At 42.1% G+C, this 15,000-nt stretch overlaps 1 protein-coding gene across 3 annotated transcripts in view; it reads right to left on the reverse strand.

Annotated features, from left to right (window-relative positions):
• The window catches only part of LOC143041801 (uncharacterized), a 118,908-nt gene that overhangs the window by 21,879 nt on the left and 82,029 nt on the right, over positions 1–15,000 (reverse strand). For 2 of the 3 annotated variants that reach the window (XM_076213871.1, XM_076213872.1), the window contains 2 exons: positions 11,104–11,345; positions 8,427–8,845 (listed from right to left, as the gene is read on the reverse strand). In XM_076213871.1, coding sequence (XP_076069986.1) covers positions 8,427–8,845; positions 11,104–11,345 — 661 coding nt within the window. The remainder of the gene's footprint in view (positions 1–8,426; positions 8,846–11,103; positions 11,346–15,000) is intronic. The other variant, XM_076213873.1, reaches the window with a different exon arrangement.

Genomic DNA, 15,000 nt, shown 5'->3' on the forward strand with positions numbered 1-15,000 from the left:
TAGAATATATGTATGTGTACTTTTCCATGACGTAGTATTTTGATCAAATCATATTCAATGCCTCACCTGACATTTTCTCATTACTTATTGAACATACCTCATATTATATATTTGGATCGTAAGAGGCGAGAAGAAAGGGACGAGGAGTGGGACTAGGCATCCTTCTCCTTGTAGCCCTACAGGGGACATTCCTAAACGAAAAAGTATAACCATAAAAGGGTCTGGGAGTTTTCGGAACAGCACCCTAAGGTTTGGGTCTTTTAATGTGCGTGGATGTGGTACAGATGAGAGTAAAAGGGAAGAGATAGGTAGTATGTTTGTGAGTGAAACTAAGTTGAAAGGGAAGGGTGAGTAAGTTTGGGAGTGTAAGTGGGAGATTATCAGGAGTGAAGAGAGGGCGAGGGAGGGAAGGGGTGGCTATACTAGTAAGTGAAGAGATAGGTAAACGTGTAGTGGAGTGGAAGGAGGTTTCCTCATGGATAATGTGGATGAAGGTGAAACTGGAAAGGAGATGTGGGTCTTTGTAAGTGCATATGGGCCTGGTAGTGAGAAGAGTGTAGAAGAAAGGGAGGCCTTTTGGATAGATTTAAATGAGTGCATAGAGGATTTAGGGAGAAATGTCAACATAATAGTACTGGGAGACCTTAATGCTAGGGTAGGAAATGGTCCAATTGATGGAGTAGTTGGGCAATGTGGAGTTCCAGGAAAGAATTGTAGTGGAGAGTTGATGGTGGAAAAGTGTCTAGAGAGTTGATGATAGCAAATACAGTGTTTCGGAAGAAAGTCAAGCATAAGTACACATGGGAGAGGGTGGTGGATGGAAGGGTGGTAGATAGAGCGTTGATGGATTATGTAGTGGTAAATAGGACTATGATAGGAAGAGTTAAGGATGTACATGTGCTAAGGGGAGAGGGTGGGGGAATATCAGATCATTTTTTGGTGGAAGGTAAGTTGAGAGTGGAGGATAGATGGAGAAAGAGGAAAGGGACAAAAGGTAGGGAGGTGCTTAGAGTGAACTCTTTAAATGAAAAGGAAAAGGAGGAGAAGGAGTACAAGAAGAAGCTGAAGGAGTGGGAGGGAGTGAAGGATAGAGTAGAGCTGGGTGTGGAGGAGGAATGATGATGGTTCAAGGAGGGAGTCACAAAGTGTGCAAAGATGGTGTGTGGAACAAGAAGGACAGGAGGAAATAGAAAGAAGGGTAGTGAATGGTGGGATGAGGAAACAAAGAAGGTTGTGGAGGAGAAGAAGCGAGCTTTCACAGATTGGTTACAAAATAGGACGAGGGAGTCATACGAGAGGTACAAAGAAAAGAAAAGAGAAGTAAAGCAAAAGGTAAAAGAGGCAAAGAGGAGAGCAGATGTGTAGTGGGGTAAGAGTATGACAGAAAATTTTGAAAGTAATAAAAAGATGTTTTGGAAAGAAATTAAGAGAGGAAGAGGAGGCGAATCAAGTAGAGAAGAAAAGGTAAAAGGTGAAGATGGAGAGATGATAATGGAAGAGAAGGCAGTAAGGGGAAGATGGGCAGAATATTTTAGGGAGTTGCTTAATGTGAAGGAGGATAGGGAGGGAAAGATAGCTGCAGTGGGAAATGCTAAGAAAATGACCGTGATGAGTGAGGAAAATGGAGGAGAAATAAGGAAGGATGAAGTGAAGGCAGTTGTTAAGATGATGAAAGCAGGTAAGGCACCTGGTCTGGATGGATGCCATGCAGAATGTCTAAAAAAAAAAAAAGGAAGTACAGTGATGGTGGACTGGCTGGTGAGGTTATCTAATGTTTGTTTATGAGAGGGTAGAGTGCTGGAGGACTGGAGGAGTGCCTGTATAGTTCCACTTTACAAGAGAAAAGGGGACAAGTGTGAATGTAGTAGTTTCAGAGGGATTAGCTTGTTAACCCCTTCCATACGGTGCCGCACACGTAGGCGTCATGGACTTGGATCTCGGTGGCAGCAGCCAATGCCAGCCGTACGACGTGTCGTAATAATACTCGCATCATAAAATATAGTCACCGCTTATATCGATCGTTCTCTCTTCACCCGTGAATTTTGATAACCATAGAAAATGCGATTACAAAAGAATTAGAAAGAATGTCATTATGGAGGGGCGACTACAATAAATATAATCAAGACGCCGATATGGCAGCCTCGCGAATACACTCGCTCCCCATGACGCCTACGTGTGCGGCACCGTATGGAAGGGGTTAAGTGTAGTTGGGAAGGCTTATGGTTGGATCTTGATTGAGAGGATTAGGAGAGGAACAGAGGGAGTAATTGGTGAGGAACAGTGTGGATTTAGGACAGGTAGAGGTTGTGTAGATCAGATCTTTGTGGTAAGACAGGTATGTGAGAAAGCTATAGGAAAGGGGAAGGGTGTTTTTTGGGCTTTTATGGATCTGGAAAAGGCTTACGATAGGGTAGACAGAAAGGCACTGTGGGACATTATGCAGATATATGGGATAGGAGGAAAGCTTCTAGGAGCTGTCAAGAGTTTTTATGAGGGTAGTAGAGCTTGTGTCAGGATTAGAAATGGAGAGAGTGAGTGGTTCGAGGTAAAGGTGGGACTTCGTCAAGGATGCGATATGTTGCCCTGGCTGTTCAACTTATACATGGATGGGGTAGTGCGAGAGGTAAATGCAAGGGTAGTGGGTCAGGGATTGGAGATGGTTAAAGAAAATGGAGAAAAGTGGGAGGTGAGCCAGCTGTTGTTTGCTGACGACACTGCACTTGTGGCAGGATCGGAGGAGGGATTGAGGAAGTAGGTGACAGAGTTTGGGAGAGTATGTGATAGAAGGAAGCTGAAGATAAATGTGGGTAAAAGTAAGGTGATGAGATGTACAAGGGGTGAAAGTGGCAGTAGACTGGAAGTGAGCATTAAGGGAGAGCGACTAGAGGAAGTGGATAGTTTTAGATACTTGGGTACAAATGTGGCAGGAAAAGGTGGAGTGAAAGTGGAGGTAGAATGTAGATTGAGAGAAGTGAGTATATGCCTTGGTGGATTGAAGAGTGTAATGAGGAATAGACATTTGGGAATGGATGCTAAGAAGAGACTAGATGAAGGAGTGATTGTGCCAACAGCACTGTATGGGGCAGAAACATGGAACATAAGAGAGGAAGAGAGAAGGAGTTTGAATGTGTTTGAGATGAGGTGTCTGAGAAGTATGATGGGGGTTACTAAGCTAGATAGTGAGAAATGAGGAGGTGAGGAGGATAACAGGGGTTGGGAGTTGGGAGATAGGATGGATGAAAAGAGTATTAGGATGGTTTGGACACATGGAAAGAATGAGTGAAGAAAGACTAGTAAAAGAGGTATGGAAGGCAGATGTGGAGGGAGTGAACATGAGGGGACGTCCAAGGATGAAGTGGATGGATGGGGTGAAGGGGGCTTTGGGGAAGAGGGGAATGTTTGTTGAGGAAGGACGGGAGAGGACAGATGATAGGGGTGAATGGAGAATGGTTGTATATGGATGATGTTGTGATGCATGAGGTGGAATGGGCAGGGGGATGGGGGGTGTGGGAGTATGTGTGAGCAAAATTTGACGCAGCCCGAAGGGATTTCTCCCCGTCTTCTCCTTTTATGCATGGGGGGACGGAGAGGGGGGGGGGGTCGCCAATTTAATGAAGCGGCCTTGCTGTGGATGTGCTGTGTCTGGCGACACTGCTTCTGACCCAGGGCAGTGGACAAGGTGCAGGGATGACCCGTCATCCAGGAGGTGCTAAGATAAGAGGAAGGGTGGAGGGGTGTGGAGTGTATTCAGGGATGGAATGGGTGGGAATGATTTTATGCCTTTTCCTTTTTGGCTACCTCCCTTGTAAGGGGGAAAAAGCCTTGGTATATGTATGTATGTATGTATGGATGGATATATATATGTATGGATATATATATATATATATATATATATTATATATATATATATATATATACATACATATACATACTGCGGGAGATAGTGAAGATATATGGGATAGGAGGAAAGCTGTTAAGAACAGTCAAGAGTTTTTACAATAGTGAGCCTGTGTTACAATTAGAAATGGAGAGAGTGAGCGGTTTGAGAGAAAGGTGGGACTTTGCCAGGGATGTGTTATGTCACTTTGGCTGTTCAATTTATACTTGGATGTGGTGGTGCAAGAGGAAAAGGCAAGGGTAATGGGCTGGGGATTGTAGATGGTTAAAGAAAACAGAGAAAAATGGGAGATAAGCCAGTTATTTTTTTGCTGACAATAATGCCCTAGTAGCAGGATCAGAGGAGGGACTAAGGAAGCTAATGACAAAGTTTAGGAAAGAAGTTGAAGATAAATGTGGATAAATGTAAGGTAATGATATTTACAGGGAGAGAATGTGGCAGTAAATTGGAAGTCAGTATTAACCCTCTACTGCCCACGTGGACGAATTCGTCCGCTAAATTATCATTAAGTATAACTGAAGGAAAACGGCATATGTGATTCTCTTTCCCAACCAGATGTTTTTGTCCTGTATCTAGCTCCCGCGCTACACTTGACTCCGCCCACATACGGCGGTATTTTGTTCAGTGCATGAGAACCCAGAAGAGGTGTAACCTGTGCGTCATTCTACTGCTAAATAGCATCATAAGTACTCTCATGGATGAGATATCAGGTAAAATATCTGTATGGAAATTTTTTTACAGGTTGCTGACATGTTGATAGTTATTTTTATACATGTAACCACACTGTTAGAGCCATATTCTTGTGTACATATGGGTTCTATTTTGGAGGACGAATACGTCCATTTGGGAACATGGCGTTCTTCTCAGTCTTTCACTGAGCATACAAAGATGTATATTAGTCCCTATTTTCTTGTAATCGTTATCATTTTGGGTAGTATGGTGCATTTGCATATTGTTCACTAGGTTTTCTTATATACGATTTACAGTACTAATAATAGTAATAATAATAATAATTATTATAATTATAATAATTATTGTAATTATAATAATAATAATTATTATTGTAATATATATATATATATATTTTTTTTTTTTTTTTTTTTTCAGGGATGACCCATCATTCAGAAGGTGCTAAGATAAGAGGGAGTGTGGAGTGTATTCAGGGATGGAATGGGTGGGAATGATTTTATGCCTTTTTCTTTTTGGCTACCCCCCCTTGTAAGGGGGAAGGAGCCTTGGTATATGTATGTAATTATAATTAATAATAATAATAATAATAATAATAATAATAATTACTATTATTTTTCAACATTATTGCTCCTACAGATTTCCCTGTATCAATCGTTTATGGTAGACTCATAGAGAAAACACATGCAAGAAATCCTGAACAAGTGTAAGTGGTTGACCTGGGGCATGTTGATAGTGATGATGACACTGAAGAAGAGGTCGAAGATGCCCTTATTATGCATCCACTTGTACCTGCTTCTACGAGTGCGACCCATGGTAGATCACCTCAGAGAAAAATTCCATCTGTATTGATGAACAAATGATTCCTTTCAAAGGAAACAGTTCCTTGAAACAATATATACCTGGCAAGCCACATAAATATGGATACAAATTTTTTGTATTAGCAGGTAAGGATGGTATGACATATGATTTCATGCCATACACAGGAAAAATTAAACCTGTGAATGATCAAGCAATACCTGATCTTGGTGCAAGCTCCAATGTTGTGTTACACCTATCTCAAACCATAGCACCGAACTGTAACCACTACATGTTTTTTGATAACTGGTTTACTTCCTTGCCTTTGCTGGAGCACTTGGCAACAAGGAAAATTATGTGTTGTGGTACAGTGCGCCAAGCACGCCTCTCAGGCATAAAGAGAGGAAAGAAAGATGAAAAAGATTTCATGAAAAAAGGAAGAGGCGCTTTTGAAGAGCTGAAGAGTACAAATAAGTCAACAGAAATTACATATATCAAGTGGTGTGACAACAAAGTTGTTCATCTAGTGTCCACTTTTGCTAAAGCTCATCCAATAAAGAATGTTTCAAGGTATGAAAGAAAGCTCTCCCAAAGGATTGATATCCCTTGTCCCGATATAGTCCAGAAATATAACCAGGCAATGGGAGGAGTTGACTTGGCAGACTGCCTAATTTCTTTGTACAGGATAAATATTAGATCAAAAAATTATCATCATCATATCATCTTTCACATGATTGATATGGTGCTTGTCAATAGCTGGCTATTGTACAGGAGGGATGCACTCCACCTCCAACTGCCAAAGTCGGAGGTTATCCCTTTGGCGTACTTCAAGATCAGAGTAGCATTTTCCTTGATGATAGCAGGGAAAGAAAGCAGTCGAAAAAGAGGAAGACCATCTCTGCAAGATTCTACAGCTTCATCAGCCAAAGTAGCTAAATGTGGAAGGCCTCAGTCTTTACCTGAAAATTCTATCAGGTATGATAGTGTTGGCCATTGGCCTTGTGTAGAGGAACAAAGAAGGACCTGTAAGAGAAAAGGATGCACAGGCAAAACAAACATAGCATGCTCTAAATGTAAGGTCAATGTATGCCTCAATGGCAAGCAAAACTGCTTTGTACAGTTTCACACAAAATAGGTAGAGGTGATACTATATTACTCATATTTAGTGGTCAAAACTGTGTGATATACTTATTATTGGTGTTGTGAAACAAAAATAAATAAATACTATGAAAAATTAAAATGTGTATTTCATGAAAAACCAAAATGGATGTATTTCAAGAAATATACTTATTATTCGTCACGCCCATTTGGACCAATTAGTCCACTAATTCAAAGTCACTTGGTATGAGTCATCAAATAAAAATGACAACATATATGTGCAACTTGGTCTTAAATTAGAAGAAAAATTTGTGATTTTTTTTTTTTTTATCATGACAGATAGAAAGTTGGGCAGTAAAGGGTTAAGAGAGAGACTGGAGGAAATGGACAGCTTTAGATACTTGGGTGCAAATGTGGCAGGAAAGGGAGAAGTGGAGGTGGAGGTAGAATGTAGATTGAAAGAAAGTAAATACCTTGAGGGATTAAAAAGGGTAATGAGAAACATTTGGGAATGGATGCTAAGAAGAGATTGTATGAATTAGTGATTGTGCCAACAGCACTGTATGGAGCAGAAACATGGAACATAAAAGAGGAAGAATAATGTGTTTGAGATGAAATGCCTGAGAAATGAGGTGAGGAGAGCAGGGATGGAAAGGGAGTTGGGAGATAGGATTGATGAAAGGGTATTGGGATGCTTTGGACATTTGGAAAGAATGAGTGAAGAAAGATTATTAAAAGAAGTATGGATGGCAGAGGTGGAAAGAGTGAAGATGAGGGGGCAACCAAGTATGAGTTGGATGGATGGGGTAAAAGGGGCATTGGGAATGGGTAATATCTGTTGAGGAAGGGAGAAGACAGAAGATTGTGAGTGGAAAATGGTTGTGTATGGATGATGCTGTGAAGCATGGAAGGCAGTGGGTAGGGGATGTGGGGGGAGGGAATATGTGTGAATGATATTTTGATGCTGCCCAAAGAGATTTCTCAGTCTTCTCTTTTTCTCCATGATAGGATGGTGGTGGTGGATGTGTTATGTCTTGCTACACTGCTTCTGACCCAGGGCAGTGGGCAAAATGCAGGGATGACCAGTTGTCCAAGAGGAGCCAAGATGAGAGGGAGGGCGATGAAAGAGTGAAGTATGCGGGGATGGAATGGGGAGTGGATTTTATGCCCTTGTTTTTGGCTACCTCCCTTGTAAGGGGGACAAAGCCATTGGTATATGTATCTACATATGTATACATACATATATGTAAATACAATATATATGTATGTATATTTACACACACACGTGTGTGTGTGGATGGCAGAGGTGGAGGGAGTGAACATAAGGGGGCAACCAATGAGATGGATGGATGGAGTAAAAGGGGCACTGGGAAAGAGGGGATTGTCTGTTGAGGAGGGAAGGGAGAAGACAAAAGAGGAGAATGGGTGTGTATGGATGATGCCATGATGCATGGAAAGGAGTGGTTAGGGGATGGGGGGGGGGGGTTATGTGTGAATGATATTTCGACACACACTGAAGGGGCTTCTCCCCATCTCTTTTTCTACATGAGGGAATGAAGAGACAGGGTTGTCGATTAAATGAACCAGCCTTGTTGCGGATGTGCTGTGTCTTGCTGCATTACTTCTGACCCAGAGCAGTGGGCCAAATGCAAGGATGACTTGTCATCCAGGAGGAGCCATGAAAAGACGGAGGGAGGGGTGGAAAAATGGGAGTGGAGTATGTGGGGATGAAATGGGTGGGAGTGGATTTATGCCTTTGACTTTGGCTACCTCCCTTGTAAAAGGGAAAAAACCATTGGTATATGTATTTAAATATCAATGTAAATCAGCTGGCCATAAGCATGTATTCCTACCTGCATGCAACTGGAAAGAGGAGGGTTACAGAACCTTTCACTACTTCCTATGTTACAACACAAATATAAAGGCTGGAAGACTTGGATCCCACCTTCAAAACTACCTGTGTGTCCTTGGTTTCCCCGCTGGAATCTTTATCATCTGTGCTGGATGGAACCACATAGGGTAGTTGCCGAGTACCATTACTCTTGCCATTACGTGTGCTCTGCTCTTGCTCAATGCTGCCTATGGTGGGCAGCACAATCTTGAGGGGAGGTACTTTAGGTCCCATGCCAGTACTTGACTCACTCTTTGGCTCCTCATCTGTGTCACTACTCTCACTATTTTTACTTGGTGGTTTGGGACTATTGGCTGCTGATCCCATGGGGCTCTTACGCTCCACTGCAGTTGTGGAGAGGGTCGCACTGGCAGTGGCACTATTATTATTGCCACCACTTCCAGCATTGTTCGGTTTGTTGCTACCTCCTCCTGAACCTCGTCCTCCTGATTTCAAGTTTTTATCAGCAAGACCTGAGGGGCAAGATTCAAAATTTGGACAATTAAATTAAACATGACAAAAGGGCCTTTCCCCTTTTATAAAGGGGATAGCCAAATAAAAACACACACACACACAATACCCATCTTCAGCCCATTCATTGTGAATTATTTATTCCTGCCTCCAGCCACAATGCTTAGGTCAAAGTCAATGCAGTAATACATAGTACATCCACAGCAGGGCCTGACAGACCTGGTTTACATGCACCACCCATAAGATGAGAGTAACAATGGTGATGGATGGGAGTCAAATAGGTGGAAGTGGGTACACATCTTAGCTGGCTACATCCTTTATATGGGGAAAAAACCCTTGGTATATAGCTGTGGCAAACCCCTCCCTCTCATTCACTATGAAAAATTACGTTGTAAACAAGAACATTGCTTTAGGCCATGTCCTTCCTTCATCTATTTACAATCATTCTCTATTCACTCCTATTTTTTACACTCTCTTTCCTACTCACCAGACATGTCATTTAATTATCTATTTATAACCATTCTCCATTAACACCTGTCTCTTGCCCTCTCCCTTCCCTGCTCAAGACATTCCCCTTTTACTCACAGCCCCATTCACTCCATCCATCTTATTCTTCTCCTCAAGCTCACTTCATCCACCTCTGCCTTCCATTCTTGTTGCTAGTCTTTCTTCACTCATTTTTTCCATGTACCCAATCCATCCATGTACACATTGCCCTTAACAACTTTGCCTTAACTCATACATCTATCTATATTCATATCTATATACCAAAAGGTATCTTCCCCCTTACAAGGGATGCAGCCAACATCCATTTATTTACTTTTATTTATATGTCAAGGGTTTCTCCCCCTCCTTGTACGGGAGATAGACAAGTCAAAAGGCACACACCTACTCCCACCTATTCCACTCCCGTCCACCACTCTTTCCTCTCTCTCATCTTAGCTCCTTGTAGATGAAGGGTCATCTGTCTCCTGCACACTGCCTGGGTCAGAAGTAATGCAGCATGACACAACACATCCACAGCAAAACAGCTTTACTTAATCAGCAATCTCCCCCTCTGTCCCCTCACGCAGATAATAGAGAAGACAAAGAAATCCATTCGGGCATGTCAAATGATCATCCACACACAACCATTCCCCACTCCCTCCATTCCTTGCCCCCTCTTTTCCTTGCTCAACACAGAAAAGAAAGAAGGGGAGAAAATCCCTTTGGGTTGCATCAAAGTATTTCCATGAACTGCCATTCTCCACTCACCCCTATCGCCAGCTTTCTCCCTTCCTTGCTAAACAGACATCCCCTATCGCCTGCTTTATCCCTTCCTTGCTCAAAAGACATTTCACTTTTGCTGAACGCCCCTTTCTCCCTATCCATCCATCATCCACTTGTATTCCCTTTTATCTTAGTTCCTTGTGGAGTAGCAAATCCCACACATGCAATCACTAAATAAATAAATAAATAAACAAGTAAATAAATAAAAGCACATTTCAAGAATATTCCTATCTATCTACATTCCAAGGGCTTTTTCTCCATTATATGGAAAGTAGCCAAATCAAAAGGGATGCACCCTCTCCCACCCATTCCACTCCCATCCACCACCTTTTCCTCCCTCTAATCTTAGCTCCTTGTGGATGAAGGGTCATCCTTGTATCCTGCCCACTGCCCTGGATAAGAAGCAATGCATCAAGACACAGTATATCCGCAGCAAGGCTGCTTCACTTAATAAGCAACCCCCTCTGTCCCTTCATATGGAAAATAGAAAAGACGGGGATAAATCCCTCTGGATTGCTTCAAAATATAATTCACATAATCACTACCTACTCCCCCATCCTCTCCATTCCTTGCATCAAAGATCATCTATACACAGCCATTCTCCCCTCACCCCTATCTCCTACCTTCTCCCTTCCTGGCCCAATGGTCATTCCCCTCTTGCTCAAAGCCCCTTCCACCCCATTCATCCATCTCATTTCAACCCCACTATTTCCATCTCATCTTAGCTCTTTGTAGATGAAGGGTCATCCCTATCTCCAGCACACTGCCTGGGTCAAAAGCAATGCAGCAAGACACAGTACATCCACAGCAGGGCCACTTCACTTACACAGCAACCCTCCCTTCTCGTCCCCTCATATAGAAAAATAGAGAAGACAGGAGGAATCCCTTCAGGCTGTGTCAAAATGTCATCCATGCACAACACACAGTTTACTATTATGATAAATATACATGTCTAAACATGAATTACAAAATTCTTTGAGCAAAGCATTACCTGCTGGCCTGCCCCCTCCTCTTCCTGCTCCTTTATTCTCTTTTGGTTCCTCCTTCTTCCTTTTCTTCTTGGCTTCTTCATCTTCTTCAGTATCAGGTTCTCTGGGTCTCTTATCTCCTTTTTCTTCTATTTGTCCTTCTGTTCGTCCATTTGCACTGTTTTTGTCATCCTCTTCTCCACGGCCCACCTCGTCCTTACTAAATTTGAATTCATAAACATCTTCCCCACTTTCCATGCTTCCCCTGAAAAGAACAGATGAAGTCCACTTATGTACAAAGAAATGCCACAACATTTTCTCCTTCTTCAATACTATTGCCTGCAAAGACTTCGCTGAACAAGGGAGAATGACATCCTCATCCTTTCAACTCCCATCACATCCCTTTCATTCAACACAATTTCCTCACAGAAGTGTTGGTGAATTATCAGTAATGTCCTTTACATTCACTTACCTTTAAACTATCAACAGGTTATGATGATGATTCGGTTTAACATCACAAACTCCCTCTTATCAGGGGGCTAGGATGATGCCCCTTACAGAGTACTTTGTAGCATGGAATTGAATGAACCATGCCCTTGGTCCAACTCTCTATTGCCAGGGTTCGAACCTCTGCCGCAAGTAATGACGCTCTTACCCGCTTGGCCAGTAATCATACAATACCCCATTTTATTTCTCAGCAATACCAATACTACCAGTTCATCCCTGTTGCACCCCACTCATGGAACAGATCATCAACTTGGTTTACAGCTTTTCACAACTCTCACCCACACTTACTTTAACTTGACCATGAATTCTTAGTTTTAGTCATCCCATCCATTTACCATTTCTTATTGCTTTCACTTCTGATGCCTCCAATTCATGCATCCTCCAAGAACATTTATTCCATTCCATTCTCATAAAGGTAGGGTTGCACTAGTCAACAGAATGTTTGTAGTCCAACCTTTGCATTCGCTCATCCTATAAACAAGTAGTTACATGCAAGTCCAACCTTACTGTTTAGAGATATTCCCATCAATCATGTAAAAGGAGCTACATCAAGCCCCATCCTCTATTCACAATGAGAAACTCTCTTTGGCAGAGACAATGCCTATGCCAGTTTCTCAAATAGTTTTACTCCAAATAACTTTGAACTACTCCAGATCTCTCTAAAAATACATATTTGATGATCTTTGCATCTTATTCATAAACACACACACACACACAAATTATAATTGAAGGGCTGACTCAGTGAAAAAGATTATATTATCATTATTTCTTAATGTAATCGGGATGCCACACATCCCAAAGTACCTCTTGTGGTTGTATCTTCTCTCGTATGGATAACTTCATTATTTTACTCAATCATGGCAAAAAGTGTAGATCCAAGCAAATGGTGAGAATAGTTTTTCCACATAAAAAAATCTAGCATTGTTTACACACAGCGGTAGTCAAATGACTGCTTGATTATTACCACAATATACATACATATACCAACAACTTCCCCCCCCTCACAAGGGAGGTACCCAAAGTCAAAGGCATACATCCACTCAAACCCATTTCATCCCCACATACTTCACTCTCATTCATCACCCCTCCCTCCTTCTTTTCTTGGGTCCTCCTGGATGATGGGTCATCCCTGCATCTTGCCCACTGCCCTGGATCAGAAGCAATGTAGCAAGACAGCACATCCACAGCAGGGCCATTTCATCTAATCATTCACCCCCCACACTTCTCCATCCCCTCAAGTAGAAACCCCCCACACTTCTCCATCCCCTCAAGTAGAATAAGAGAAGACTAGGAGAATTCCTTTTGGGTTGCATCAAAATGTCATTTACACATACTCCCTTACCTACCCATCCCCTATCCACACCCTTCCATGCATCACAGCATCATCCATACACAATCATTCTCCATTCACTCCTATTTTCTGTCTTCTCCCTTCCTTCCTCAACACATTCCCCTCTTTCCCAATGCCTCTTAACCCCATTCATCCATCTTATCCTTGGTTGCCCCCTTATGTTCACTCCCTCCACCTATGGCTTCCGCATCTCTTTTACTTTCTTCACTCATTCTTTCCATGTATCCAAACCATCCCAATACTCTTTCATCAACCCTATCTCCCAACTCCCTTTTCACCCCCATTCTCCTCCTCACTTCATACTTCTCAGGCATTTCATCTTAAGCACATTTAACCACTTCCATACGGTGACGCCTACGTAGGCGTCATGAGGAGCAAGTGGGTACGCAATAATGCCGAGGTCTTCATCTTGATTATATTTATTGTAGTTGTACCTACATAACCTCCATTCTCTCTAAACTAATCGCATTATAAAAAATGAAGTCAGTGCTCAATCGTTCGTTCTCTTTCACCCGTAAATTTTGATAACCATAGAAAATATGATGAAGCCAGTTTAGAGAGAATGGAAGTTACGTAGGTACGACTACAATAAATATAATCAAGATGCCGACGTCGGCATCATTGAGTACCCACTTGCTCCTCATGCCGCCTACGTAGGAGTCACCGTATGGAAGTGGTTGATGTTCACTTCCAGTCTGCTGCCACCTTCTCCCCTTGTACATCTCATCACCTTACTTTTATCCACATTTATCTTCAACTTCCTTCTTTTGCAAACCTTCCCAAACTGTCACTAACTTCCTCAATCCCTCCTCTGATCCTGCTACAAGCACAGTGTTATCCGCAAACAACAGCTGCCTTATCTCCCATTTTTCTCCATTTTCTTTAACCATCTCCAACCCTGGCCCACAACCCTTGCATTTTCCTCTTGCACCACCCCATCCATGTATAAATTGAACAGCCAGGGTGACAATACATCCCTGATGAAGTCTCACCTTTACTTATACCACTCACTCTCTCCATTTCTTATCCTAACACACGCTCTACTTCTCTCATACAAACTCTTGACTGTTCTTAACAACTTTCCTCCAATCCCATATATCTGCAATACCTCCCACAGTGCCTTCCTATCAACCCTGCCATAAGCCCTTTCCAGATCCATAGAAGAAGAAGAAGAAGAAAAAAAAATCCTAAGCTGTCTCACTTATTTGTCTTATCACAAAAATCTGATCTACACAACCTCTACCTGTCCTAAATCCACACTGTTTCTCACCAATTACTCCCTCTGTTTCTCTCCTAAACCTCTAAAGTCCCTTCCATAAGCCCTCCCAACTACACTTAACAAGCTAATCCCTCTGAAACTACTACACTCACACTTGTCCCCCTTTCCCTTGTAGAGTGGAACTATACAGGCACTCCTCCAGTCCTCTGGTACTCTACCCTCTTTTAAACAAACATTAAATAACCTCACCAGCCAGTCCACCATCACTGTATCTCCTTTTTTCAGACATTCTGCAAAACATCCATCCAACCCAGGTAGCTTGCCTGCTCTCATCATCTTAAACAGCTGCCTTCACTTCATCTTTCCTTCTTTCTCTTCCATTTTCCTCACTCATCATGGTCATTTTCTTAGTGCTTCCCACTGCAACTACCTTTCCTTCCCTATCTTCCTTCACATTTAGCAACTCCCTAAAATACCTTGCCCATCTTCCTCTCACTGCCTTCTCTTCCATTATCATCTCTCCATTTGCACCTTTTATTATTTCTTCTCTACTTGATTTGCCTCCTCTTCCTCTCTTAATTTCTTTCCAAAACATTTTTTCATTACTTTCAAATTTTTCTGTCATACTCTTACCCCATTTTACATCTGCTCTCCTCTTTGCCTCCTTTATCTTATGCTTTACTTCTCTTCTCTTTTTTTTTGTACTTCATATGATTTCCCCGTCCTATTTTGTAACCAATCTGTGAAAGCTCACTTCTCTTCTACAACTTTCTTTACTTCCTCATCCCACCATTCACTACACTTCCTTCTATTTCCTCCCATGTTTCTTGTTCCACACATCAT

The sequence above is a fragment of the Oratosquilla oratoria genome, chromosome 32 (assembly GCF_046742065.1).
Source record: "Oratosquilla oratoria isolate Oo_2021 chromosome 32, ASM4674206v1, whole genome shotgun sequence".
Lineage (NCBI taxonomy): Eukaryota > Metazoa > Arthropoda > Malacostraca > Stomatopoda > Squillidae > Oratosquilla > Oratosquilla oratoria.